General features: G+C 39.7%; 1 protein-coding gene across 1 annotated transcript; it reads left to right on the top strand.

The window, feature by feature from the left end:
- Nucleotides 1-92: 92 nt before the first annotated feature.
- memo1 (mediator of cell motility 1) lies at nt 93-26,572 on the top strand. The gene is made up of 9 exons (XM_034184437.1): nt 93-508; nt 11,162-11,243; nt 11,337-11,405; nt 11,564-11,676; nt 14,730-14,841; nt 21,096-21,238; nt 21,345-21,421; nt 22,362-22,466; nt 25,539-26,572. The coding sequence occupies exons 1-9, from the start codon at nt 448-450 to the stop codon at nt 25,668-25,670; spliced, it is 894 nt and encodes a 297-aa protein (XP_034040328.1). The 5' UTR covers nt 93-447; the 3' UTR covers nt 25,671-26,572.
- Nucleotides 26,573-27,793: the final 1,221 nt, after the last annotated feature.

The following is a 27,793-nucleotide window of genomic DNA, read 5'->3' as shown; positions in this document are numbered from 1 at the left end:
CAATTAATCTCAAAGAAGAGGTGCCGATCCAATCCCTGTTTTGTGACGTCACTCTCTGATATGGTGTTTTTTTTTTTCCACACACGCCCCTTACCTTGCTCGACAGTAATCCACAGCTCTCTGGACTGTGGCACTTTTTGGTTTCGCCTTCTCTTCCTAGCTGTTTGATATTAAAGATAATTTGTATGTTGTGCCTTTTCATACGTGTTCATAAACTAACTAGTTGATGATAGCTGTTCTTTCCGGCTAACTTGCTGTTACCGGTAACAACGGTACGCTCAGCCTGCTAGCCAGCTAACGCTAGCTCAAGCTTTGTCTCCACAAACAAGTTAGCTAGCAGGCGGGGCTGCTTTGGGGTTGCTAACACCGGCTTGTACAATTTTATTTAATTTATTTTTTTGCCTGACAAGAGTTAAGAAAACCAAGATAGGAGGCTTGGGAACTAAGATGTCAAACCGAGTGGTGTGCAGGGAGGCAAGTCACGCCGGGAGCTGGTACTCTGCGTCAGGTAAGTGGCAACGAGGGCACCGGCCCCGTTAGTTAGCTCGATGGTAGCAGTTAAAGAATCCACGCATAGAACAGTGTTTATGTTTTCATTTTTGTTTGTATAACGTTCATTAACGTGGAAGCAGTACCTGAATAATACATGGATTTTCATTCGTGACGGATGAAAAGTCGGTGAGCTAATGTTTAGCTCCATGAATAGTTTGAGCTTATTCAGCACTTTGGATGGACATGTGTTTAAATACAACAACAAAGGGCTGTCTGCTGCTCGGCCTTTCTTTTTGTCATGCAGTCAAAAAGGTACTTGCCAACTTCTCTGCCTACCGCTTAGATAACCACTTGTCATTCAATAATGAAATATTTCCCGAAAGACAATCTGTCAGTATTTATTTAACTGACAGTATACCACTGAGATGAGCCATCCTTTATTAATAAAGGCACAAAATATGAAGCTGGTAGCTTGAGTCAAACTATATGTAGTAAGGGCTTGAAATATAAGGGTCGGCTGAAAGGTTCTGCCTCCAGTGTGATTATTTTCAGTAACAAGCAAGATATTGAAGTGAAACATTCTTACTGACTGGCACTACACCAGACAGTTTTTTGCTTGCATTTTCAGGCATGTGCATCGATGTAACACACGCACAGTAGTCTGTTAAAAAGAAAATGGTAACATACATGTATGTGCATTTGAAACAACATACAGATACTGAAATCCTCATTGTAAAGAGTTACTCATTGACAAATGAGTGTTGTTTGTGAATGCTGTGTGGATGTCTGTGCAGTCACAGAGTGAACAAAGAGTTTGAAGAGTAAATATCCAGCGAAGACTAGCCTGCGTGACCAGGCCCATAACAGGTGCCCTGTATCAGCCATAGAAGTGCAGTGGCAGGTGTGATTTCACAGTCCTCGCAGAATTTTTGGAACAGGGCAACACTGTCAATGCCGGCCAATATGTGGATAGTGTACAAAAGCTGCGAGCATGCTTGAAGTGGGTTCATCCTTGAAAAGACACAATTTTTCATCATGACAATGTTCATCCACACGAGTCAAAGAATATAAGATCCGCTGGAGTGGCTCAAATTTTATGAGATCTTACCACACCCTGCATAGCGCTGGGATCTTGCGCCTTCTGTCTTTTTCCCTTTTTCCCCACGCCGAAAGAACATTTGAAGAGACACCATCACACTGATGATGCAGAGATGCAAACAGCTTGTATTTCAGGTGCCAAGAAAATACACTCAATTTTTTGACTTAGGTGATGCAAAAAGATATCCAGTGTAGGCATGTGTGTGGAAATGAAAGGTGACTACTTAAAAAATGAATGCCACTTTCTAATAGTAAACATTCCAAGCTTTAAGCAGATATGTGATTAATGTGACTACTTGTTTACTATTGAAATATTCGTGTAGGAGGCAGAACTTGTCAGCCGACTCTCATACTTCATGTTTAACGACAGATGCACAATCTGATCAGGTTAACCACATTTGGCTGACTCTGAGCAAATGTCAGAAATTCATATGCTTCATAATTCATAATGTAATCATTAGGGATGGGTATTGATAAGATTTTCTCAATATCAATGCCATTATTGATTCTGCTTATCTGTCCAATTCTTTATCGATTCTCTTATCAATACCTCCTGTGAATTTTCTGTGGACAAAAAGTAGGCTTTACAGGTTTTCTATGTCAACATTTTGTTGAGTCTTAAAGTAATTATGAAAGTAGTCACTGGATCCTTGATCTCTGGGATAGGTTCATCCAGGAGTCAGCAATCTCTTATGGCCTAGTTCAAAAATAATGAAGCCTAACTGCTGATTTGCATTGCATGAACAAGCCATTATTTTATTTGGCACCATCCAGATTTATCTGAGTTGCCTATAATCTCTTTGACAGGTACTGAAAATTTCATGGAAAAATTCCGCACGGTTCCAGAGATATGCACGAAATTTACCCCAAAAATAGCACTTTTTTCATCAATTTTGTGTGACATTGATATTTGGCATTATCATTTAAAGTTGAATGTTAAAGAAATAACCTTGTATTTTGTCAGTTTGTTTGTTTGTGCTTCATACTAATACACAGTAATACATTTTTGTAAAGGTAGAAATGTTATTTCCTAGAAAAAAAACATCATGTTTCTAACGCAAGGTAAAACTGTCGTAAGCGTAACGCTGAGAATAAGTCCTCGATTTATTTGTGTCAAAACCTTAGCTATATCTCTTACTCTGCTTCAATAGAATAATTATATTACTTGTTCAATAATACCAGGAACTAATGGACAGAATTTCTTTGTTTCAGGCTTCTGCAGACTAAAGAAGATACCTCCAAATGTTGTCGCAAGCGTTACGCTCTAGCACATTATAGTGTATATATGCACTGATAATTTCTAGCAATGACTGAACCGAGGCCAATAGAAATATTGGCCTCAGGGCCAATATGATATGTTATATGATGATATGTTATATGATTAATATGATGATGTTATAGTATGATAAAACCAGCTCTCAGGGAGCTGGTTTTATCATATAACAAAATGGCTGAGCGTGCCCGCTCCGTCTACATACATCAGCTGGTGTCTGTGAATAAGAAGAATCCCAGAGTGTTGTTTGATACAATCAACTCTCTTGTATGTCCTGCTGCTTCAGTTACTCCTGTGTTTTCTGAAGCTGACAGCAATGCTTTTTTTGATTTTTTTCATTGACAAAATCAAGTTGATTAAGGATAAAATTCCACCCTCCCTGTGTGGTACTTCTACTATTATTGAGCCTGTTCCCAGCATTTGGTCTTCATTTAGGGCTGTGACACTTGCTGATATTTCGGCATTGGTGAGCAAGATGAAACCTTCCTCTTGCTCATTGGACATCCTTCCCTACAGGCTCTTTATTAAAGTATTTGAGGTAATTGGTCCGTATGTTACTAGAATGGTAAATCTTTCTTTGTCCACCGGTGTGTTTCCCAGTGCTTTCAAGCATGCCATAGTGTTGCCTCTACTGAAAAAAACAGGTTTAAATCAAATGGAGCTAAGTAGTTTTAGACCTATTTCTAAGCTTCCATTCCTGTCTAAGATCCTCGAGAGGGTGGTTTCAGACCAACTGACACTCTTGAAAGTGTCCAGCGACAGTATGATGTCTGTTGATGCTGGGAAATCCACCGTGTTGGTTCTTTTGGATTTGTCCTCTGCCTTTGATACTGTTGACCACCAGGTCCTGCTGAATAGATTGAGGGATAATGTCGATCTGTCGGGGTCAGTTCTTCAGTGGTTTTTCTCATATCTGTCCGGGCATAGCTTTAGCGTTTTTGCTAACCAGATAAGGTCAGAGTCTGTGGACCTGTTATGCGAAGTCCCTCAGGGTTCTGTATTGGGCCCCATTTTATTTTTATTGTACTTAATCCCTTTAGGTAGGATCATTCAAAGATTTACTGATGTCTCTTACCAGTTATTTGCGGATGACATCCAGCTTTACTGCTCCTTTAAGCCATCTGAGTTTAAGAGGCTTGATTCCTTCCTCCATTGTTTGGCGGAAATAAAACAATGGCTAACGAATAACTTTCTTCAGCTCAACGCACACAAAACAGAGACATTGGTTATTGCCCCTGATGCCCATATTCCAGGTATTCAGCAGTACTTGGGAGACCTGGGCCAGTCTGCTAAATCATATCTTCGAAACTTGGGTGTCATCTTTGGCAAAGACATGTCTTTGGTACAGCATTGTAAACAGCTGACGAGGAATTGCTTCTTTCAATTAAGAAACATCTCTAAGCTCAGGAAAATGGTGTCTCGAAATGATTTAGAGCTTATTATTCATGCTTTTGTGTCAACACGTTTAGACTATTGTAACAGTTTGTTTTCATGTCTAAACAAGAAGGAGTTGCGTCAACTGCAGTTAGTACAGAACTCTGCAGCGAGAATTCTGACACAAGCTAACAGAGGACTCATATTTCCCCAATTTTAAAGGAGCTTCATTGGCTGCCAGTGTCCTTCAGGATCAATTTTAAAATTTTGGTTTTAACCTTTAGAGCTCTACATGGCCAGGCGCCTCCCTATATCTGTGACCTCATCCAGCCTTGTGCCCCTGCCAGGGCGTTGAGGTCTGTGGACCAAAATTTGTTGATGGTTCCTCGCACCCGTTTTGCAACCAGAGGAGAGCTATCCTTCCAGGCTGTTGCTCCCAGGCTTTGGAATGGTCTCCCGCTCTCTCTGCGCTCACTGGACTCTGTCGACACTTTTAAAAGCCAACTTAAGACCTTCTTTTTTACACAAGCTTTTGCTTAGCTTTTGGGCTGCTTTATCCTATGTTATGTTTTTAAATGTCTCGGCCATTGTCTGATGTATTGTGTGGTGTACTGTGCTTTTATGTTGTGAAGCACCTTGTGGCTCTTGTCTGTGAAAGGTGCTATATAAATAAAATTTACTTACTTACTTACTTATTGAAACTCTGATATATAACCATACCTAAAATGATAACATTTCACAAAAAAGACCACTTTTAAATTTTGATGGTTATGTCACACTTCGGCTTCATTATTTTTGAACTAGGCCTTATTTAGGACATTGTTAGGGATGTCCTCATGTATTGTAATAAATATTCCAGAGCAAGGCAAGAGCTTCTCTCAGAATTTAGAATAGCCTTGAAAGAAGTTTCTGTTGGAAGTATTTTAGACATAGTATCGGCAGGTTAGGTGAATTGGAAACTTTATAGTTGTCCAAGTCTCCCTTGTAAAAGACATCTTGAGCTCAATGGGACTAACTTGGTTAAATAAAGATTAAATTAAATTAAAGTGGGAGAGGTAAGTGTTGGCTTTTAAATACTTGAAAGACACTGGACTCGAGAGGATTTAGTACTGCTATAATGGACGGATGCAGAAGGTAGTAGCAGTGCAACAATAAGGGTGCTGACTGCCGTTAAAAGCCACAGAAGAAGAGAGGGTTTGTTTGATTTATATCACAGGAGCGCGTTTTGAGGTTGGAGCGCATTTCTGCATTCACAAAATGCCTCAAGAAGCCACAAAAAATGCATAAAAGTACTTAATTTACTCATATTTGTTGTCATTCTGAGCAAATTGTTGGACTCGAACTAATTGATTGTGCAACTAATCTAGTTTCCTCAGCAGAGGTGCACAAGACAAAAACAAATGTGTTTTCGTAATGGCGGGTGGTCGGAGTTATCTTCAACCACCAGCTATCTCCGGCATAATATGAACTGGAAAACCGATAAGGGAATCGTTAAGCAAAAAGGCTGTTGATGTCGGTGGATTGAATTTCTTATCGATTCTTATCAGGAACCGGTTTTTGATACCCATCCCTAATTACCGTACAATACCATACATGTGTTGTAGTTAGCCTGATTTTGGAGGCCACGATGCCCTGCGCTCCTCTTCCTGTGCACTGCTGTCCCTTCCCTTGCCTGCACCGTTCCCGAGTTCCATTCATCCTGCCTATTTCCCTCCACCTTCCCAAACTAGTCAGCAGGGTCAGCTTAATTATTTGGATTGTCATCTGTTTTGGAATAAAGAGGAGAACTGCTTATTCCCATTTTGTCACACGTACCCCTGCTGTTGCTGTCTGCATGAACAGCCACAGCTTTCAACAGAAACTGTAAGACTTCAGAATCTGTCATCTAGTACAAAGTTTTTGATTCTTATCAACATATATTTGAACATAACATCTCAAAATATATTTTTGATCTGCAGATGTTCATCAAATGCTATCCTTTCTCACGATGTGTTTGTTTTGTGAAAACTCCTCCATAAATCCATGTGGACGGCAGTGAAAGATACATCTTTACCAAAAATACAAATGATATAGCTAAAGGAACTGAATGAATCTTTACCCCTTTTCTTGTTGTTTACCTTTATTGAATATCATTTTCTCCCAATCTCATAACATGTTTGGAATTTTTCTTTTAATCTCAGACAAAAAAACTAAATTTATGACAGGGTTTTAAGTTTTTTTTTTTTAAACTTCAAGAATAAACTTGTAATATTACGAGAATAAAATTGTATTTTTCTGAGGGAAAAACTCATAATATTACGAGAATGTACTTATACAAGAAGCGATAACACTGCAGACTACCAGTCAGTTCCAGTCATCTTCTTCTCCATGAAAGAGGCGATTTCGGGAGCTACTAATCGCTGTAACAACAGACGAAGTCCCTGTGGTTCCTCCTGCGGAATAGACACATTCTCTTGCATATTCTTTTCAAAGTTCTGATACTAATGATAATGTGCTGCAGATGGGCCAAAAGATAAAGTATTTCGGGAGGCGGTGGCATAATGGTTTGCATGTTGGCCTGAGATGCCTGTGATCCGGGTTTGATTCTCGATTGCAGCCAAGCTTCCAACTGGCTCTTTAAACAGGAGTGCTGGGGAGGCGTGGGCCCTTTTGGAAACAAGCTTCGGGTTTTTGTTGGCTACCCACATTAAAAAAGAACCTCTATCTCTCATCCTTCTTTGTAAAACCTATACTGAAGTACAAGTTAAAGCGCGCCACAGTCGTATGAATTAATTAAAAAACAAAACACAAATTTAAAAACAATCCCACTAATCCATGGGGGGTTAAATTTTTTTTCCCATCACCTTTTGTACAATGGAGTTGAAATTAAATGATCAAAATGAGCTTTTGTATGTCCAGTGCAGTCGAAGTCAAGTCTGGGAACATGCCCTGGTGCTACGCTTCACCTCATCTGCGACACCACTTTGGGTCCTGGATGGTAACTACCTAGTGGCAACACTCGAGCCTGAATTTTAGCCCCAAGGCAGAAGTCACATTTCTTGTAGTTCCTTGACTGGCTGCTTGAGGCTAACTCCAAAACAGAGCACCTTCCCATAGGACTCCATGGTAAAATGTCCAGCTTTAGAGCAGAAAGAAACATGTTTACAGCCTGGTACAAAAAACTGTTTTGGTCTTTATAGATAGTTTCTGCCACCATGACGGTGGGGGAGGGAGGTGATGGGGTTCTTCTAACTTTGCAGTTTAACCCTCTGAAGTCGTTTGATGCGCAATTGTGTATACGCGTCAAAAGTCACATGACCAAATTCAGCAGTCCTCCCATCAAATTCCCCACACTTTTAGTTTCAGTTTGAATGTTTTTGAAAGTGGAGACTTCAACCTACATACCAGATTTTAAATTTTGTTGATCGGGCCAGGATGTTAATGTGTGAAGCGCTGCTCCAGGCGATTGCTTCGGCCAGCACGTGCGTTTGTGAATGAGAGGTTTTCTCACTGTTTTTTACTCTCTGTTCGTAACCATGACAATCTTAAACAAAACCGTGATTTTTCCTTTGGCTTTGGTGGAAAAGAAAACCCCAGCTGTTTGTTGCAAAATGCACGGCCAGTGTATGTGTGAAGCACCGCTCCATGTGTTCACTGTGTACGGCACGTGCGAATGAGAGACTTTCTCACACTGTCTTCTCTCTTATCGGTACAATTACAGTCTCAGACAAAACCACAACTTTCCCTTTGGTTATGCCTTTCCCAACAATTGGCTGTACTTTTCCGCCAAATGATATCTATAGTCTTCACAGACCCAAGTATTTGGATGTGGATGCACACTGCCTTCATGTACGCGTGAACGTGTGTCTGTCTGACACCTCTGTCTGCCTCTTTTAACAGTTCTGGCTGGTGCAAAAAAAAAGTATTACCTTTTTTTCATTGGTTAGAAACGGTATGACATCAACAATAAAAAAAAAACAAAAAAAAAAACACCTACCACACGTGGGAGCAGATGTCAGTCAGAGAAGAGGAAAAAAAAAAAGCCTCTAAGGGCCCAGTGCTACCTCTGGTGGACAACATGAGGAAGTGTCAGGCCTGTTTTCTTTAGCACATGACCTTTTGATGGATAGTATAATTTGTGTGGCATCTGATTATCATCATCTGATAGCTCTTCAAAAACGCCTGAACCAATTTCCTGCATTTTAATGTAATAGTTGCGTATAACTTAGTTTATATACAAATTTGTATGTATGTTTTTGACATTTACAATACAACCCCTGGCAAAAATTATGGAATCACCGGCCTCGGAGGATGTTCATTCAGTTGTTTAATTTTGTAGAAAAAAAGCAGATCACAGACATGACACAAAACTAAAGTCATTTCAAATGGCAACTCAATTCTGAGGAAAAAATTATGGAATCATGAAAAACAAAAGAACACTCCAACACATCACTAGTATTTTGTTGCACCACCTCTGGCTTTTATAACAGCTTGCAGTCTCTGAGGCATAGACTTAATGAGTAACAAACAGTACTCTTCATCAATCTGGCTCCAACTTTCTGTGATTGCTGTTGCCAGATCAGCTTTGCAGGTTGGAGCCTTGTCATGGACCATTTTCTTCAACTTCTACCAAAGATTTTCAATTAGATTAAGATCCGGACTATTTGCAGGCCATGACATTGACCCTATGTGTCTTTTTGCAAGGAATGTTTTCACAGTTTTTGCTCTATGGCAAGATGCATTATCATCTTGAACAATTATTTCATCATCCCCAAACATCCTTTCAATTGATGGGATAAGAAAAGTGTCCAAAATATCAACGTAAACTTGTGCATTTATTGATGATGTAATGACAGCCATCTCCCCAGTGCCTTTACCTGACATGCAGCCCCATATCATCAATGACTGTGGAAATTTACATGTTCTCTTCAGGCAGTCATCTTTATAAATCTCATTGGAACGGCACCAAACAAAAGTTCCAGCATCATCACCTTGCCCAATGCAGATTCGAGATTCATCACTGAATATGACTTTCATACAGTCATCCACAGTCCACGATTGCATTTCCTTAGCCCATTGTAACCTTGTTTTTTCTGTTTAGGTGTTAATGATGGCTTTCGTTTAGCTTTTCTGTATGTAAATCCCATTTCCTTTAGGCGGTTTCTTACAGTTCGGTCACAGACGTTGACTCCAGTTTCCTCCCATTCGTTCCTCATTTGTTTTGTTGTGCATTTTCGATTTTTGAGACATATTGCTTTAAGTTTTCTGTCTTGATGCTTTGATGTCTTCCTTGGTCTACCAGTATGTTTGCCTTTAACAACCTTCAGATGTTGTTTGTATTTGGTCCAGAGTTTAGAAACAGCTGACTGTGAACAACCAACATCTTTTGCAACATTGTGTGATGATTTACCCTCTTTTAAGAGTTTGATAATCCTCTCCTTTGTTTCAATTGACATCTCTCGTGTTGGAGCCATGATTCATGTCAGTCCACTTGGTGCAACAGCTCTCCAAGATGTGATCACTCCTTTTTAGATGCAGACTAACGAGCAGATCTGATTTGATGCAGGTGTTAGTTTTGGGGATGAAAATTTACAGGGTGATTCCATAATTTATTCCTCAGAATTGAGTGAGTCCATATTTTTTTCCCTCTGCTTGGTCTAACAAAGTAACCATTACTGACTGCCACAAATTTTTTTCCTGATTTCTTATAGTGTTTCTTAAAACCAGAATGTTGCCATTTGAAATGACTTTAGTTTTGTGTCATGTCTGTGATCTGCTTTTTTTCTACAAAATTAAACAACTGAATGAACATTCTCCGAGGCCGGTGATTCCATAATTTTTTGCCAGGTGTTGTATATATTTGCATCCTAAGTTAGAAAAATGGTTTGTTACGCATATTTGTGATTTTCATAGTAAAAACACTAACTTTTTTGCTATTCGGATTTTATTTTTTTGTGTATAATAAGGTTTATTGTTTTAATCCAGTATGTCAGAATTAAAGAAAAACTGTAAAGTCACACAGCATTTGGGTTGAAAAAAAATTACACCAAACAAAGCAAGGTAAGCTTTTTTTTTTTTTTTTGAAGGTAAATTATGAAGGTAAAACCAGAAGTAGTCAAAAACACCTAGTTATACCCAGGACTCCAGAGGGTTAAGATGTTTTAAGCACTACATTTCTGTGTGATTATGGGTATAGTTGCTTTGAGTGACAGTTGCTGAGTTCAGCGTCTCCTCCTCCGACTGCAACTCAGTCCGTTTGCAGGGGCCACTTGCTGTTGCGTTGTTGCTGTGCCTGTTTTTTTTTTTTTTGGAGTATTTTATTACAAACACCTGGAATAATTTGGCTTGTGTGGTGTCTCTCTCGTCTTATTTACTATTGTATGCTAACTGTTGTTCATTCGGCTGCTCCCAGTTTTGTTCGGGGTCGCCACAGCGGATACAACCAGTTCCGCATTGGTAATTGGCACAAATTTTACGCCGGATGCCCTTCCTGATGCAGCTCCAGTTTTACCTGGAGAAACACACACAGCCACTGGCGTTCCAAAGAGGTCTCCCATCCAAGTACTAACCAGATCCTGCTCTGCTTAGCTTCTGAGATCTGATGGGATCAGGATGACACAGAGCAGACCAACTGCTATTGTATGCTAACTGTACTTTTATCAAATCAACAGTAATGATAATAACATGAAAGCAAACAGAGCTCTGGTATCGGAATAGTATCTGTATCGGCAGATATCCAAATTCAGGTATCTTGATCGGATCGGAAGTGAAAAAAAAATATGAATCGGTAGATCCCTAATCACAGTTGGGGTATTTCCCACAATTATCTCAATTTGACATTTTCTTCAAATCGGTCAGCCTTATATGAAACCACAGAGAGAAGAGTAAGTTTCCGATTGGCTGATCTTTGTTTTGTTTGTTTGTAACCTGTTTGTGCTTTTCCAGGATCCCAGTTGAATGCACAACTAGAGGGCTGGTTGTCCCAAGCACAATCCACAATCAGACCTGCTAGAGCCATCATAGCACCGTATGTACATATGGACAAATGGGTGATTGGTTTGACTGTATCAAATGGTGTTTGTAGGTGTGGTGCTGTAATTTTCTTCCTCTTTTTATGCAGGCATGCTGGTTATACTTATTGTGGTGCTTGTGCAGCACATGCCTACAAGCAGGTTGACCCCTCTATTACGTAAGTCACTCGTGTTTATTTGTTGTGTGTTGTTTTTTTTTATTCTCTCTAACTTAAATCTGTCACCATACAGTGAACAGATGTTAATTTAGACAATCAATGGTGTTCTTTCTGTTCCTCTGAATAGCTTCAGAAAAATAGCAGTTTTTTCCATTTAGTCGTAGGGTGTTCATCCTGGGACCTTCACACCATGTGCCCCTCTCCCGCTGTGCCCTGTCACCTGCAGAGATCTACAGAACACCCCTTTATGACCTGAGAATCGACCAGAAGGGTATTTGTTTCTCCTCATGAAATTGTGATATTTGATTTCTTTTGGGTGTGCCTGCCTTTCTTTAAAAAGTTAACAGGAGCTAACTGGAACATCATGAAGGTATGTATTTTCAAGGTTGACGTAAGTAGAGAGTAGCAAACACGACTACAGTTGGGACTGGAGTTAAGTTTCTTTCATTATGGAAGGTAATTTAAAAAATAGCATTTGAAGTCATGTAGGAACTAGTATACAAATAATGAATGTTTGAGTTCAATGGTACAAATATTTCATGAGTTGAAAGCTTGAACAAGGCGAAGCCGAGTTGAATGGTTTATTCAACTCGGCTTCACCTTGTTGAATGGTTTCACTGAATTAAATATTTGTTCCTTTGAAAGAATGTAAAAACATTCATTATTTGTTTTACATACCGTATTTTCCGGACTATAAGTCGCACCGAAGTATAAGTCGCAACAGCCACTTTATCCATTATAAAGAAAAATAAACCATAAATAAGTCGCACTGGACTATAAGTCGCATGAACATACAGGTATGTTAACTTAACATGAAATGTTCAGATGATAATATTGTGACAGCTACCGTTTTTGGATGCATATTTCACCAGTCGCAACTTGTAATCTGCAGAGTATGATTTTCTTTTTGGTGGCATTTTTTTGGGCCTTCTCCATTGTCTTAAGTTATCAGTAATGTTGAAATTTATATTTTTCTATGGTAGTCAGAAGTCGCAGGAACAGTCACACAAGCCTTGAGTGCCCTCTCGTGAGCTGCATTTTACCTACGGATATGTTTGTATTTTTCAGACCACATTGCAAGCCGAACCATAACCCGCACCATCGCTGAACGCTTCTTTTCTAACGTATTACCCGCTGTGGACCATAGTACACACCAGGTGTCAGCTGCCGATGTTCGTGCAGCACCTACTTGCGCAGCTCATGACCATTTATAAGTCGCTCTGGAGTATAGGTCGCACCCCCGGCCAAAACATGTAAAAAAAAAAAAAAGGTGCGACTTATAGTCCGAAAAATACGGTAATAGCTAAAATAGATCCTTGTCATTTGATATTTTATTAATTTATAAACAACAGAAAAGGGACTTACATTTTGGTGTCCCACTCCTGCTGAAGTCCAAATTGTGACGTGTAGTCCAGTGATGCTGTGCACTGACTTCAGACTGCCATAAAAAAAAAAACCTTTGTGTAGTTCCTCAGTCCAGCCAAAAATCATGTCAGCTTTTCATTTGAACAGTTCTTCATGCATCCAGATGGCTTACAGCGGAGTGGATTTTGTATGTGTGTGTTACAAGAATTAGCACTGTCAGTTAGCTCAATCAAATCGTTGTCTCTGTAGAGTCATCCCCAACGTGTACATACACGCAACCGGGTCAGAACTTGTGCGCGCATGTACTACCAAAAAACAGACCGTGCACATCCTCAGTGCAGTGAAAAATATCACGTCAGAAATTAGTCCAGCTTTTCATTCTAACTTCCTGCCAACAGCCTCCACACAGTGCAGTGGATTTGTTTTGTGTGTGCACGCGCCTGTGCATGTGCACATGCGAGCATGTGCGTGCGTGCGTGTGTGCAGAGTACAATGGTACCAAATGTATGTAACCAAATTTGCACTCTAAATGGAACCAAACTGCACTCTAAATGTAATGCAACATAAATGTGATGAATAATCCATGTCGTGACATACAAAGCACCAATCAAATGACAAGGATCCACTCAGCTGTTATGTAACAACGAATATCTGTTGAAAAGTGTTCTAGTGTAACCTCTTGTTCCAGATACTAGCTCTAAAATGCAGATGTCGTGGTCTTTTACAGTGCTGTGCTTTTAATAGTCCTTTTGAGACAGGACTGTGTTGTTTCATCACTCTCTGTAGATATTTGGCTTTCCGGTTTAAAGTGCAGGTCACACCAAAAAATGTGGACAAATAATCACAAAAAATGATGGAATGTTGATACTTAAAAAAAAAAATCCTGAACAGTAAATCAATGATAAGTGCACAGGTGAAGGATAAACAACAGCTGTCTGAAGCCTGCGCTCTATTTCAGCCCTCAGCCGTGGCCGTATTCTTCACCAGAATGGGACCTGCTGATTCAAGCCCAAATCAATTGCAAACACAGCGGAGGTCGAGTTGTTTTCAGACTTTTTTTTTTTATGTCAGCTATTTTTTTTTAAATTTCCTTCTTGAATACAGTTACTGTAATGTACATTAGTAGCGCAACACGTTATTATTAAATATTAAACCATTCACACAAGGTGTAAATAATATAGACTTACCTGTCTGTTTCAGATCATCTTCACAAACTGATGAAAACTTATCCACATTTGGAAAAAGACATTTGAAAATAGTTGAATTTTTGTACTGGCTGAAGAAAAGTCCATGATGGATCGAGCCTCTGCTGTGAATGAATTCTCCTCCACCGCAGCCCGCTTTGTGCTGCAAGTTGTAAGACTCTCATATGCTCATAGCGTCTCAGTCAGCGCGCAATGAAATTATTCCATGATCCGCAAAACAGTAAAATAATATAATGTGTAAATACTCCGTTTTGCCTCTGTGTGGAGTGAAGAATCCATACGACACCATGCGTGCACGCTCATCAATTTAAGTGTTCCCTCTGCCAATCAGAAGGATTCTGCCGGCGAAAATTAATCATTCTGACACAGAAAACATGGTGCAGCCCCGACCCGAACCACTTGGTGGAAACGGGGCTGTCAGTAGCCTGTAAAAATCTGTAAATTAATGGGACTATTAAATTAATGGTTCTCGTGCTGATGTCACTTCCTCCTTCTTCTTCAGTGTTGGTACTCGCTGGGAAGTTTCTGGTTTTTAGTGACGCGCAGTTCAAAAGCTGAATATTTATCTCTTCAGTAACTGCGCACCAGGAAAGGATAAATTTGAAACTGTTGTTTAATTTTAGACTTAAATACTCCAAAAAAAAAAAAAAAAAATCACATATCGTGTCACCTACACTTTAAATGTTTGCTGCAGGATTTACTTAATCAGGTAATATGCTTTTGATGATGTGCAAATTAAGGCTGTGTTTTGCAGTTTATGCTGACCTCTGGAAAACTGGGATGTTTGAGAGGATGAGTCTGCAGACAGATGAAGATGAGCACAGTATTGAGATGCACTTGCCTTACACTGCTAAAGCCATGGAGAGGTAACACACAAATGACAGTCATTGGACAATCCATCTGATACCCTATACCTTCTAGGAAGCATGGGTCACTGTATGGACATTTTGTTGTTTTTTTAGGGGGTAACAAAGTACACTTTTTTTTTTTTCCTGTTCAGTCACACCTTTCTATAGGTGGTGTGCAGGTGATGCCACGAATCACTTGATAATGTGGTCACGTGGCTATGCTGGACGGCAACTTCTTCATTGCATGAACGGCAAATGTGCTTTTTCACTTTATTTACGGCTGTCTACACAACCCAACATGGTGTTTCTTTGTTGTGCATAGGATTGTGCAAGCTGTCAAAAGCAGGGCTCTGGGGTACATTTTTTTTTATCGTTTTCCCGCTGATAAAGAGCATGTGAAAAGTGACCGTCTTAAAGTTCTCCATTGCGTCTTTTGCAATTTTCCTGGATTATGCTTTTGTGGAGTAATTTTTTCTATAGTCACTCGACCTCCAAACCAAAGGGAAGCTGTACAGTTTCCTCCATTAATTGCTGGTCATTTGAGCGACTTTGTAGTTTTCTGACCCCATGTTGTGAAGTTGATCATATTTATGGACTTTTTTGCCAAACTTATTTCTTCCATCATCAAAATGTAATCAGTGTGCGCACGGCAAAAACTATTAAAATATGACAAGAGAGGAAGTAGTGAATCGGTTAAAGTAAATCACAGCCTTTTGTGGTGTCCGATTTATTTAACAGGTGCACATCAGACTGTGGTCCTGTGTCCATGCACAGTTTGAAGGGAAAAAAAAACGGTGGCTGGCCTTTTAATAAAGAAGATACGGTCCCGCTTTCTGTGAATCGATGAGTGTCAGTGCTGAACTTTAATTTTGTGCTTCTGTTACTGTGCACATCCAGACGCCTCTGTCCAGTACATGTGAGGGGTTTTTAATGGAAATGACTGGTCATTTTGTCTGATGTAAGTAAAAATCCATTATACAAAATCCCTTATATACTGTGTTTGTTATATGGAAAACCATACAAAACCACTGGAACTTTTGACCAGTGAGTGCGGATATCCGGTTTGTGCGATGATGGTTTTACTACTCTGGCTTTTATTACAGAGATGTCATCAGACTTATGACCACATTCTGCACCCATCCAGCTGCGAAGAAGCTGCAGGTATCCAAACTTTTATATGTCTTCAGGGCTTCTCCTGTGTAGGGTGATGGAGTGTTGATAAAGTAGTTTAAAATTTCTGGATATTGCACATCTGGCTTCCACTCAGAATGATAAAACTGGTGAACTTCTCCAGGGAAATGTTGTAGGGATCCACATTGATTCTCTATTTTCTCTAATGACCTCTTTCCATGTTCAGGATCGAGCACTTTAGCTATATGGGACAATTTAGCTTGGCTGTCCACTGACAATCCACCATTGGCCATGCTGTGTGTACACAGAGCTTGCCGTCCAGTATGGCCGAGTAAACAAAACCGCGTGTTTTGTATGACGTCACTGCACACCATTTATACATAAACCAGAATATATTTAGAGAGTTGAAGCACGGAACACGTGATGTGCATAATTAATGCAGCTTCCTGTTTGGTTGGAGTCAGATGTTTTCTTGGTTCACAGAAGCGATCAGGCAGCATAAAGCGAAGTGAGTATAGGAGCTGCATGTGCCATCCAGATGTGTTTAGCAAAATCCTTAAACATAAAACGGGTTAGTCATGTATTGTGTAAAGGTATACCCAGCAGTGTTACCGTATCATGTGGTAGGCTGTCACATTTCCAGCATTTGGGTTGAGGCTTGTCTTCAGCAGTTTCAATCAACTAGCTAGGACAGCTTATCCCTATAATGATTATTTCCAGTTGAGACATTTTGGCAAAGTGTACTGTTTTTAATTGCATTTTCCATAGCTGCACTTGGGAGTGAGTGCTCACACTAGGGGATTGAAGTTTTTGGTTTTTAGAAATGCTCAGCCATCTGTCGTGCTGACTGAGTGCTGAATAAATTTAAATTGATCATGCTATATTTAGCTGTCATTTGTGTTAAGTCACACAGAAATTAAGAAATATAATTGTTACAACATGAAAAATAAGTACAAATGGTTGAAATGCTTCAATTGCAAAATGATTTCATCATAAAAATTGAGCTTGATGTACAGTCAACACAGGTCTGCTTGTAGTTAGCTTCTTTTTGTAGTACATTGGGTATCAACTGTAATCTAGTCATTCTTTCATCATTACCTGTATCAGGGATACCCGATTTGGGGCCACATTTGGTCTGCATTACCTTTGTCTTAGCCACCATGTCACTTCAAAAGATCACAAGATTAAACGTGAACATTTGTATTCATTTGAAATATTAGATTTAAAATGTGTGCAGTTCACACAGTAGCATTTACTTTTGGCTTGTAATCCTCGGTCCACATTAATTTGTGGCTCTTTAAATGTAAACTGTCAAAGAAGAAAGAATAAATGGTCAGTTCTAGGCCAGTAAGAGTGTGTATAGTTTTTCAGTTATGTAGAATTTCACAGTATATATAGTGTGTGTGTGTGTGTGTGTGTGTGTGTGTGTGTGTGTGTGTGTGTGTGTGTGTGTGGTGTGTGTGTGTGTGTGTGTGTGTGTGTGTGTGTGTGTGTGTGTGTGTGTGTGTATAATGTGTGTGTGTGTATGGTGTTTCAAAGAGGGGAAGCTCATTGTTTGCTTACTTCATAAAATTTGTCGTTATTTATATGTAAATTCAAATATGTAAAATGCTTATAACAGTCCCCATTTGCACAAGCATTTCACAATTTATACCTCTCTTACATACAGTGTTTTATGATGGCACAATCACATTATAACAAGTATATTATTAATGTTTTTAAACAAAAATAATCATCAAAAATTTCAAGAAGCACATACAACCTTTGTTATTAAACATACATAACAGCGTAACTGTTTGATTGTTCAGCAGATGGTGCCATATGTAATTGTATCAAAAGCTTTGAAACACTGAACTATTTCTTCATATTGATTCAGTGGTTCAAAGTGCTTTGGTTTCTCAGTCACTAATTTTCATCAATAAATCACATCAGCGACCACTAATTATTACCACATGTGCCCTCATAGTTCTTATAATCATGAATACTTTGATGTTGTATTGCGAACTGGGACGTTAATTAACGTGCGATGACCTTTAAACACTAACTTACTGAAGAACGAAGCAGAAAGTAACTCACCTGGATCTTCTCACACAACGTCTACTCCGGTACCTGATGCTTGCTTCTCTGTAAATGTTCCTTGGCATCCATATCACCAGTTTCATCCATTTCGATTGGCTTTCCGCAGATTTTGACTCAGTTTGTTTGGCTGTAATAAAAGGGTTTTTTTGTTTGTTTGTTTTTTTGTTTTTAAGATTGGTAGCACTGTATAAACATATATCTAATGTGCACCTTTCAAACAGACTGATTTATAGCTCACACAAAACACTTTGGCATAAATGTAAAAATGCATACTATGCAAAAATATGCAAATTAATTCTCACATGCCTATATCTCAAAATAGCTGTCAATCAAAACGGGATTCAGCTTTTCGACTGTGCGGAGGTCCAGTGTCCAGGCCTGGGACAAAATCGTGGCATTTATCCAATGACCATCGAGGTTTGAGGCAATGAAAAAACTATTATATGCAGTCCCATTGAAGTGAACAGACGCTCTGCTTTTACAGGAAAATGCACTGTCCACAGTCCGTATAAGAAAAAGATTTATGAGAAGTTAACAAAATAGTCGGTCGATTTGTGATAAGTAGCTGATTCTGAATAAACTTGTCTTCAAGATGAACGTGTTGTAATGCATTTGTAGTCAATGAAATGTTAAAAAACTATGTTAATCATGAAGAAATTGCAAGCATGGGGCACAGCATTAAGTAAGCCTGGAGCCGGCCATCCTAAAAAACTGTGATGAGTGAGGGAAGTTACCAACACACCCTTGACACCTTAATGGGAGTTACAAGCTTTAGTGGCAGTGATTGGAAAAGCTGTGCATACGTACAACAGCTGTAGCCCTGTGGCTTCACCAGCAACAGCTTTATTGTACAACTAGCATGTTGCCCGTGGGGATCCACAGGCTCTGGATTGGGTCGTGTTGATAAAATGGGTAGCTGAGATTTTTCAAGGGTGGTAATAAATTGTGCGAAGTTTATATAATGAGTTGGAATGGTGTGAGCCTAGAATGTTTTTAGAACCTTAGACCTCAACAATTTTAAGAAGAACTCAACCCTTTTATTTCCTTTTAATTACATAATTTTTAATGTTTGACAGCACGTAGGCTCAGCACTGTTGCCTCACAGTAGGAACGTCATGGGATCAATTCCCATCTGTGGCCTTTCTGTGTGGAGTTTGCATGTTCTCTCCGTGTTTGCATGGGTTTTCTCCGGGTTCTTCCCACTTTTAAAGACATGCAGGTTTGGTGAATTGGAAACTTTCTAATTGTTCAGGTCTCACTTGCAAAAGAGATCTCAATCCCAATGGGACCAACCTGGTTAAATAAAGATTAAATTAAATTAGAAATTTACTGTCTTAATGTATTTATAAATTGCTTAGGTTCTTGTTATCATATACACACTATTATTATTTATTATTGTTATTTTGTTATTATTCTGTCATTTGATTTTTAATTGGACCACAATGGAAATAAGTGTGTTCACTTTCTTGCGTCATCCATGTATTTCTTAATATATTTACAGTTATATTGTGTACTTACATTGAACTTAATAAAGAAAAGGAAAACATGCACGCTTTTAATATAAAGATGATTTATCACCCTTGGTGGAATGTCATGTGATGTAGTTAGCAATGTTAGCTAATATCAGCTAATATCCATAGCTTCTCCAAAAATATTAGTCCTATCAACTTTCCATTTTCACAGCATTCATCCTTGACACAAAATACATAAGCATGCCAAACGGCAAATGTCCTTTCTCCCTGTTTCTGCATCGTCAAAGCCATACGCATGCACACTAAGGCCACTTGGCTATTATAATATATATTTCAGCAAAAACCATTGTTAAAGAAGACATGGATATGTGACTTTATTGATACTTGAAATGTCACTTTTTTCCTTATGTTGTGTTGCTGAATATGCTGTGAACAGATGGGAGAAAAAACAGTTGTGTGCTTTAGGTTGAGGCATTTATTAACATGAGAGCATTTTTACACAGCAGTTAAACTAATGAATGGTACTTTTGTGAAGTACATCTTTAGTTTCAGACGTTTTGCATGGCGCTAGAGTCATCTCAGCCTTTAGGATACTGATTTCTACTATGTTGAGGTTTGAGTTTTCAGAGAATTTTTTTTGTGAAACAAAACCACTTCAGCCTTTGCCTTGACACTGCATTTCAATAGCAAGTTGTGGTTAATGTACCAAAATTGCTTTAATTCAGTAAAGGTTTGGGGGTGGGCGGTACAATGGGTTCATAGTCGTTACCAGTGTGATGTTGCATCACGATAAGGATTGCAAAATACAGCCAACACACAGCAATCACAGTGGCTTAGTGATTAACACTGTTGCCTCACAGTGAGGAGGTCCTAGAGTCGCTTCCCACCTGGTTGTTTCTGTGTGGTATTTGCAGGGAACCCCTGCGGGTGCTCCAGCTTCCTCTAACTTCCAAAGACATGCAAGTTAGGTGAATTGGTGACTCTAAATTGACTGTAGGTGTGAATGTGTTTGTCTACATTTGGCCTTGCTATAGTTTGGTGGCCTGTCCAAGGTGTACCCCGTCTCTCTTGACTTTGAAAGCACAGCTCCTCCTAAATCACTTACTTATGGATTTCAATGCAACTTCATACAGTGGTAGTGTACCATATGAAGATGTACAAAAATATATATATATTATTAAAAAAAAAAGAAAATAATTATTAGATTGGTAGTCCTTTTCAAAGTGACAGTCACAACTTGTGATGCTCTGGAGGTGGTCACCGGCACTGGTCCACTACTCCCAGTGTGATCAGATCATTTTGGAAATATAATGTCTGTGATTAGGATTGGTTAAAGGTAAAGAATAAATTCCCTCTGGGAATTAGCGAACTAGAATTATTATGAAGGAAAGGGTTTGTGGTCTACTGTGTTCAAGAGGAAAATTTAATCATATTTAATTACATGTACACATATTGACCAGTTTAATCGAGGTGCTTCATCACAAAGTATTTACTTCCACTAATATATAATATATACAAGCAGCTAGTATAGAGGACTTAGGGGTTTATTTTGTGAGCTTGATCACAGATTTATTTGTTGTGTTTTTGCAGCCACAAAGATGAGTTTAGTATTGTCCCTGTGCTCGTGGGTGCCCTGAGTGAGTCTAAGGAACAAGAATATGGTAAACTGCTCAGCAAATACCTAGCAGACCCATCCAATCTTTTCGTCATCTCATCTGATTTCTGCCACTGGGGTAGGAAGAAACATCTAAACAAAGCACTGAAATGGTCATTGTTCTCAATTTCTGAAAGTGTTTGTGCTCACAGGATAATTCTGTCCTTATATCCTTTTTCTTGAAGGTCAACGGTTCCGCTACACATACTACGATGAATCTCAAGGGGAGATCTATAGATCTATTGAGCACCTTGATAAAATGGTAATCACAGATGTTTTGGATTCAAATATGAGGCAACATGGGATTTAAATATGAACATGGAATTGCTCACATTTTCTTATTGATTTGGCTAGCCTTACCAAAAATAAGTACTTAAAGTTTATTCAGTCAAGTAAATCTCGGGTTTACTTCATTACACTTTATAGTATGCTTGTAAGTGTACAATTTCAATACTTTTTATTCATTTTCTGCCACTTGTCTGGGTCGTGGTGGAAGGAGACCAAGCAGCTCATTCCATGCTTCCCTTTCCTCAGCCAAGTCCTCTAACTCTTCCTGCAGGATCCCAAGGCATTCCCAAGCCAGCTAGGAGATATAATCCCTCCAATGTGTCATGGATCATCTCCGGGGTCTCCTCCCAGTTGGACGTGCCTGGGGAGACAACCAGGGGGGCATCCTCACCACATGCCCTAACCACCTCAGTTGGCTCCTTTCAGTACGAAGAAGTCCCTTCTAGATATTCACACTTCTTACCCTGTTCTGGAGTGTAAGCCCAGATACTCGATGGAGGAATCTTATTTCTTGCACTTGTATCCGTGACCGTCTTCTTTTTCGTCATTACCCAAAGCTCATGACCATAGGTGAGGATAGGAGCATAAATTGACTAGTAAATCGAGAGCCTTGCCTTCTGGCTCAGCTCTTTATTCCCCATGACAGCCCGGTACAGCATCTGTAAAACAGACACAGTCCTGATCATCTATCAATCTCATGCTCCATTTTACCCCAACCTGTGAACAAGACTTAGAGATACTTAAAAGTCTTCCACTGGGCACATAACCTGCTTTTTCAGTGTTAATGGTGTGGCTTCTATTAAGGACTTACTCGCTGGCAGTTTACCTGTATGGCAGCAGTACAGACTTTAAATAAAATAAAGACATGTTTACATCATTTTGTTGTTGTTTATCCCCCCTCTCCATTTGTACAGGGGATGGGCATTATAGAGCAACTGGAGCCCATATCTTTCACCAACTATCTAAAGAAATACCATAACACCATTTGTGGCCGTCATCCGATTGGAGTGCTGCTAAACGTAAGTGTGAAAGACAGTCCTGAGCTTTCTGTAGAAAAGTTGAGACTTTTTGTTATGGCAGGATTCACGGTACATAAAATATGACATGCAAAGAGTCAAAGTGTCTTTATTTGTCTCCCTAAGGAGAAATTTGCCTTGGACAGGGTCTGCTACACAACAACACATCCAGTACATAGCACCCATACATCAAAACAACAACATAGTAAGTCAGGTTAAAATATAAACACACATTATTAACATCTTTGTGCAAATTCCGCAATACATAACCTTATGCTATCTTCCCTGAACTATCTGCTGATTTATGAGCTTCACTGATAATGGAATAAATGAATGTTTATATCTATTTTAGTAACAAAGAGGAACCCTGTACCTCCTTCCTGAGTTAAGTAAAGTATATTCAGAGTGCAGTACATGAGACGCATCTGTTAAAATATTGTCAGCACATCTGAGAACTGCCTGTTCAAACAACTCTTGGGGAGTTACAGGTTACAGGTAACCACCATATCCATGATTTTGCCAGCTATCTTAGTCAGATTTAATATTTGAGTTTTTGATTTAACCGTTAAATGACAAAACCAGCTAGTAATACCGTAATCGTTGCTCTGTAGAAAATCAACATAATATTCCTACATACACCAGTCAGAGTCGACGAAGAAAGTGCATGCGCTGGTGGATTCGGGCACAAATGCTTGACACTTGCATGTGCCAGCGTAAGTTGTTATCGATGTAAACCCCCAAATATTTATACGAATCCACCTGCTCAGTGTTACGTCCATGTATGGTGACCACACTACCGTCTCCAACAGCCTGAGGGTCCACCAACATCTCCACTGTTTTATTAGTATTAATCTGCAATTGATGGACATCACACCAGTTCACAAACCTGTCCACTCCAGATTTGTGACAATTTGAATTAGTACTAGTGTTTAGCAGACTGAGTATTACATTGTCATCTGAAAATTTAACAACATACTGGTTTGACTGATAGCTAATGCAGTCATTGGTATAGAGTGTAAATAAAAAAGGTGAACTAACACAAGAGACACTTATTTCAGACAGTAACTGTATCAGTAAACGAGGTTGGAAAGCTGTGTTTGTTTGTGGGGTTTGACTTTTTCTGGCAGTCTGTAGGTACACGCAGGCATTGTTAGCCCCCATCCTAAGGACACATACAAGGCTCTTTGGTTGAACAGACCAAATGAGCATCAAGTAATTACACTGAACAAAAATATAAATGCAACACTTTTGTTTTCACTCCCATTTTTCATGAGCTGAACTCAAAGGTCTAAAACATTTTTGATATACACAAAATGCGTATTTCTCTCAAATATTGTTCAGAAATCTGTCCAAATCTGTGTTAGTGAGCACTTCTCTTTTGCTGAGATAATCCATCCCATCTCACAGGTGTGGCATAGCAAGATGCTGATGAGACGGCATGTTTATTGCACAGGTGTGCCTTAGGCTGGCCACAATAAAAGGCCACTCTGAAATGTGCAGTTTTGCTTTTCTGGGGGGTCTGGGGGGATTCAGAAAACCAGTCAGTATCTGGTGTGACCACCATTTGCCTCACACATTGCAACACATCTCCTTCGCATAGAGCTGATCAGCAGCCAGACGCCATAGAATGTGAGCGTTTTTCCTCCGGTCAAGACGACAAACTCCAGTCAGGTCGGGACCCTGATGAGGACAATGAGCATGCAGATGACTTTCTCTTACACGATTTCTGACCGTTTGTGCAGAAATGTTTTTGTTCTGCAAACTGATTGTTGCAGTAGCTGTCCATGTGGCTGGTCTCAGATGTTCTTGGAGGTGAACATGCTGGATGTGGAGGTCCTGGGCTGGTGTGGTTACGCATGGTCTGTGGTTGTGAGGCCAGTTGTATGTACTGCCAAATTCTCTGAAACGCTTTTGAAGATGGTTTATGGTAGAGAAATTAACATATAGTTCATGGGCAGCAGCTCTGGTGGACATTCCTGCAGTCAGCATGCCAATTGCACGCTCCCTCAAAACATGTGACATCTGGAATTGTGCTGTGTAATAAAACTGAACATTTCAGAGTGGCCTTTTATTGTGGCCAGCCTAAGGCACATCTATGCAATAATCATGCTGTCTAATCAGCATCGAATAGAATTTAAAAGAATTTAAAATTCTTCTTCTTACTTATAAGGTTTTGAATAATCAGGTCCCATCTTATCTTAGGGACCTCGTAGTACCATATCACCCCAATAGAGCGCTTCGCTCTCAGACTGCAGGCTTACTTGTAGTTCCTAGGGTTTGTAAGAGTAGAATGGGAGGCAGAGCCTTCAGCTTTCAGGCTCCTCTCCTGTGGAACCAGCTCCCAATACAGATCAGGGAGACAGACACCCTCTCTACTTTTAAGATTAGGCTTAAAACTTTCCTTTTTGCTAAAGCTTATAGTTAGGGCTGGATCAGGTGACCCTGAACCATCCCTTAGTTATGCTGCTATAGACGTAGACTGCTGGGGGGTTCCCATGATGCACTGTTTCTTTCTCTTTTTGCTCTGTATGCACCACTCTGCATTTAATCATTAGTGATCGATCTCTGCTCCCCTCCACAGCATGTTTTTTTCCTGGTTCTCTCCCTCAGCCCCAACCAGTCCCAGCAGAAGACTGCCCCTCCCTGAGCCTGGTTCTGCTGGAGGTTTCTTCCTGTTAAAAGGGAGTTTTTCCTTCCCACTGTAGCCAAGTGCTTGCTCACAGGGGGTCGTTTTGACCGTTGGGGTTTTACATAATTATTGTATGGCCTTGCCTTACAATATAAAGCGCCTTGGGGCAACTGTTTGTTGTGATTTGGCGCTATATAAAAAAAAAAAATTGATTGATTGATTGATCTTGCTATGCCACACCTGTGAGGTGGGATGGATTATCTCGGCAAAGGAGAAGTGCTCACTAACAGATTTAGACAGATTTGTGAACAATATTTGAGAGAAATAAGTCTTTTGTGTATGTAGAAAATGTTTTAGATCTTTGAGTTCAGCTCCTGAAAAATGGGAGAATGTTTGTACTGTGTGAATTTGAATCAGGTGACCAGGTGTCTGTTTCTCTTTTACAGGCTGTGGCTGAGCTAAGGAAGGCTGGCTTAGAAATGAACTTTTCTTTTCTGAACTACGCCCAATCAAGTGAGTGCAGGAACTGGCACGACAGCTCTGTGAGTTACGCTGCCGGAGCACTCATCGTTCATTGAGGTCAATTTTCGCCAGGGCTGCTGCAGCGCCACCACCCTGCTCTTACTATCTATCACCATAACCTGACCCTGATCCCTGTCACCGCACCAGAGTTACTCCCACTAGTCGCAGGAAGGACTTTGACACTTGAAGCCAATACAGTAACCTTTCTCCAGCTCTGCTGCCTTTTTTCCTCCCTTCCCAGCTCTCCACTCAGTTTGAAGTGTGTTCCAGAGCTTTCGATTGAAACGTTTTGTTTGAAGTGCAGTTTACAGATTACGTTAAAACAGTGAAAAAAGATGGAAGCAGTGTGTATTATTTTGGCTTGGAGTACATGTGGGGGAGCATCTTGTTTGGGTTATTATAGGATTGTAGTCCTTTTAGTCCCACCCAAGTTTTATTTATTTATTTATTCCCTGACACCCTCACGCCCTAAAGACCTTGGCTACGAGTTGTAACAATACAATCTTATATTTGGAGTCGTGGCAATCTGTGCTCTTGCAATTTGCCTCAGAAAAGGATTGAAAATAAAACTGCAGCTCTGAATGGTTTCCGACATGTTTACATGTTGCCAGATGAATCTGGATTGCTTCAAGATACATCCAACTTCAGTTTTGAGAACTTTCATAGGTAGCTGCCACCACTGCTCAACATATGTTGTAGTTGCTAACAAAGGGCTGCACCCAACAAAGTTAACTAACCCCTACTGTTCAAAACCAAAAACATGATTACTCTCATATTAGTCTATTTAAGTGTATCCTTTATTCATATTTTATTCCCTTTATTTTTTTTTTTTGTAGTTTTATTAGACATGGTTGTATTTACTCAAATATTGTGTATATTTGAGCAAAAGCAGTGTCGTCATTCATGCTCTGAAGCCATCAACCTAGTTTATCCAATAAATTAGTGTGAGTAGCATCAATTTAAGATTCCCAGTATGTGCTCGTAGCATTTTCCAGGACTAGACTGCTCTAGTGATGGCTCTGTCGTCAGAGGACTGAAGTTCATCGCTTCAAGCCCCAACTTTAACTGGCACCTGATGCCCTCCTGCTCACCCAGCAGTTAATAGGGTACTTAGCTGATTTCACTTAGGGAGATATATAGCTGCGAGGAAAGGAACTGGCCACCCTACCTCATTCTGCCATGGCCCAGGACATGTTACTCCAACTGGTGCGTCCCAAAGCTCAGGACTGAGTATGGGACTTACCATACCTTAGACTGCAGTTGTGGATCCTACTGAAATTCAGTGCAAGGTGGATATTATGTCACTTACTGAAACACTGACACCTCAAGTCTTTTGTTACGCTGCCACTTTGAGTCCATAGTACGTGGTTATTGAATTGGTAGTAAAGGACATTTGAGTCAAATTTTTAATGAAGCAATCTTCTTAATGAAAATAGTGGCTCTGGGTTACAATAATCACAAAATTTTGGGAGAGATCTGGTTATTTGGCAGAACCATTATTAGTAGTAGTAGTATTAGTATTAGAAGTAATAATAGCATTGCATCTTTGCACAATTAAGCAAAAACAATCTTATTAAAACTTGAATAGAGTCAGGTCTGTTCTGGGTAATGGAATTTTTTTAATTCAGTGAATTTTAGGGTGGAGCCAACCCCCCCTTTTTTTTTTCTTTTTCTTTTTTTTATAACTGAGGACGTTGCCAGGACTATGCACTTTTAAGTGCTCTTGTAGTTTACACATGGAATTCTCAGACATCAGTTGTTTTGACTTTATTTTCCGAAATTACTTTGGAAAAGCTGCCTAAATTTATGTTCATTTTTAATTATGAGTTGATGCTTCAGAAATCTACAATTGTTTTAAGATTGGGGAGTTTTTTTATTTGCCTCCAACAGAAATGTAGATGGGTGGGTGGGTGAGTTAGTCAGTCACAGCTAGATTGTGTAGACAAAATTAAATCACCAAATTAAAATTCCAAAAAAGAGCACATAAAAAAGGAACTGCTGCACTGAACTTTGATGCCCTAGATCAATCCCAAAAGCAATGATTTGCCTTTTTAATATCCCCTAGATGTCTCTGCCCCACCCCTCAGATTAGCATTTGCCAAGAAACTAAAATAGCAGTCACAGTTTTTTTTTTTTTTTTTTGCTGTCAAATGAGTGCTAACTTGAAACACTGCTTTGA

The sequence above is a fragment of the Thalassophryne amazonica genome, chromosome 13, assembly GCF_902500255.1.
Source record: "Thalassophryne amazonica chromosome 13, fThaAma1.1, whole genome shotgun sequence".
NCBI classification, from domain to species: domain Eukaryota; kingdom Metazoa; phylum Chordata; class Actinopteri; order Batrachoidiformes; family Batrachoididae; genus Thalassophryne; species Thalassophryne amazonica.
This window is presented reverse-complemented; position numbering and strand designations above follow the sequence as displayed.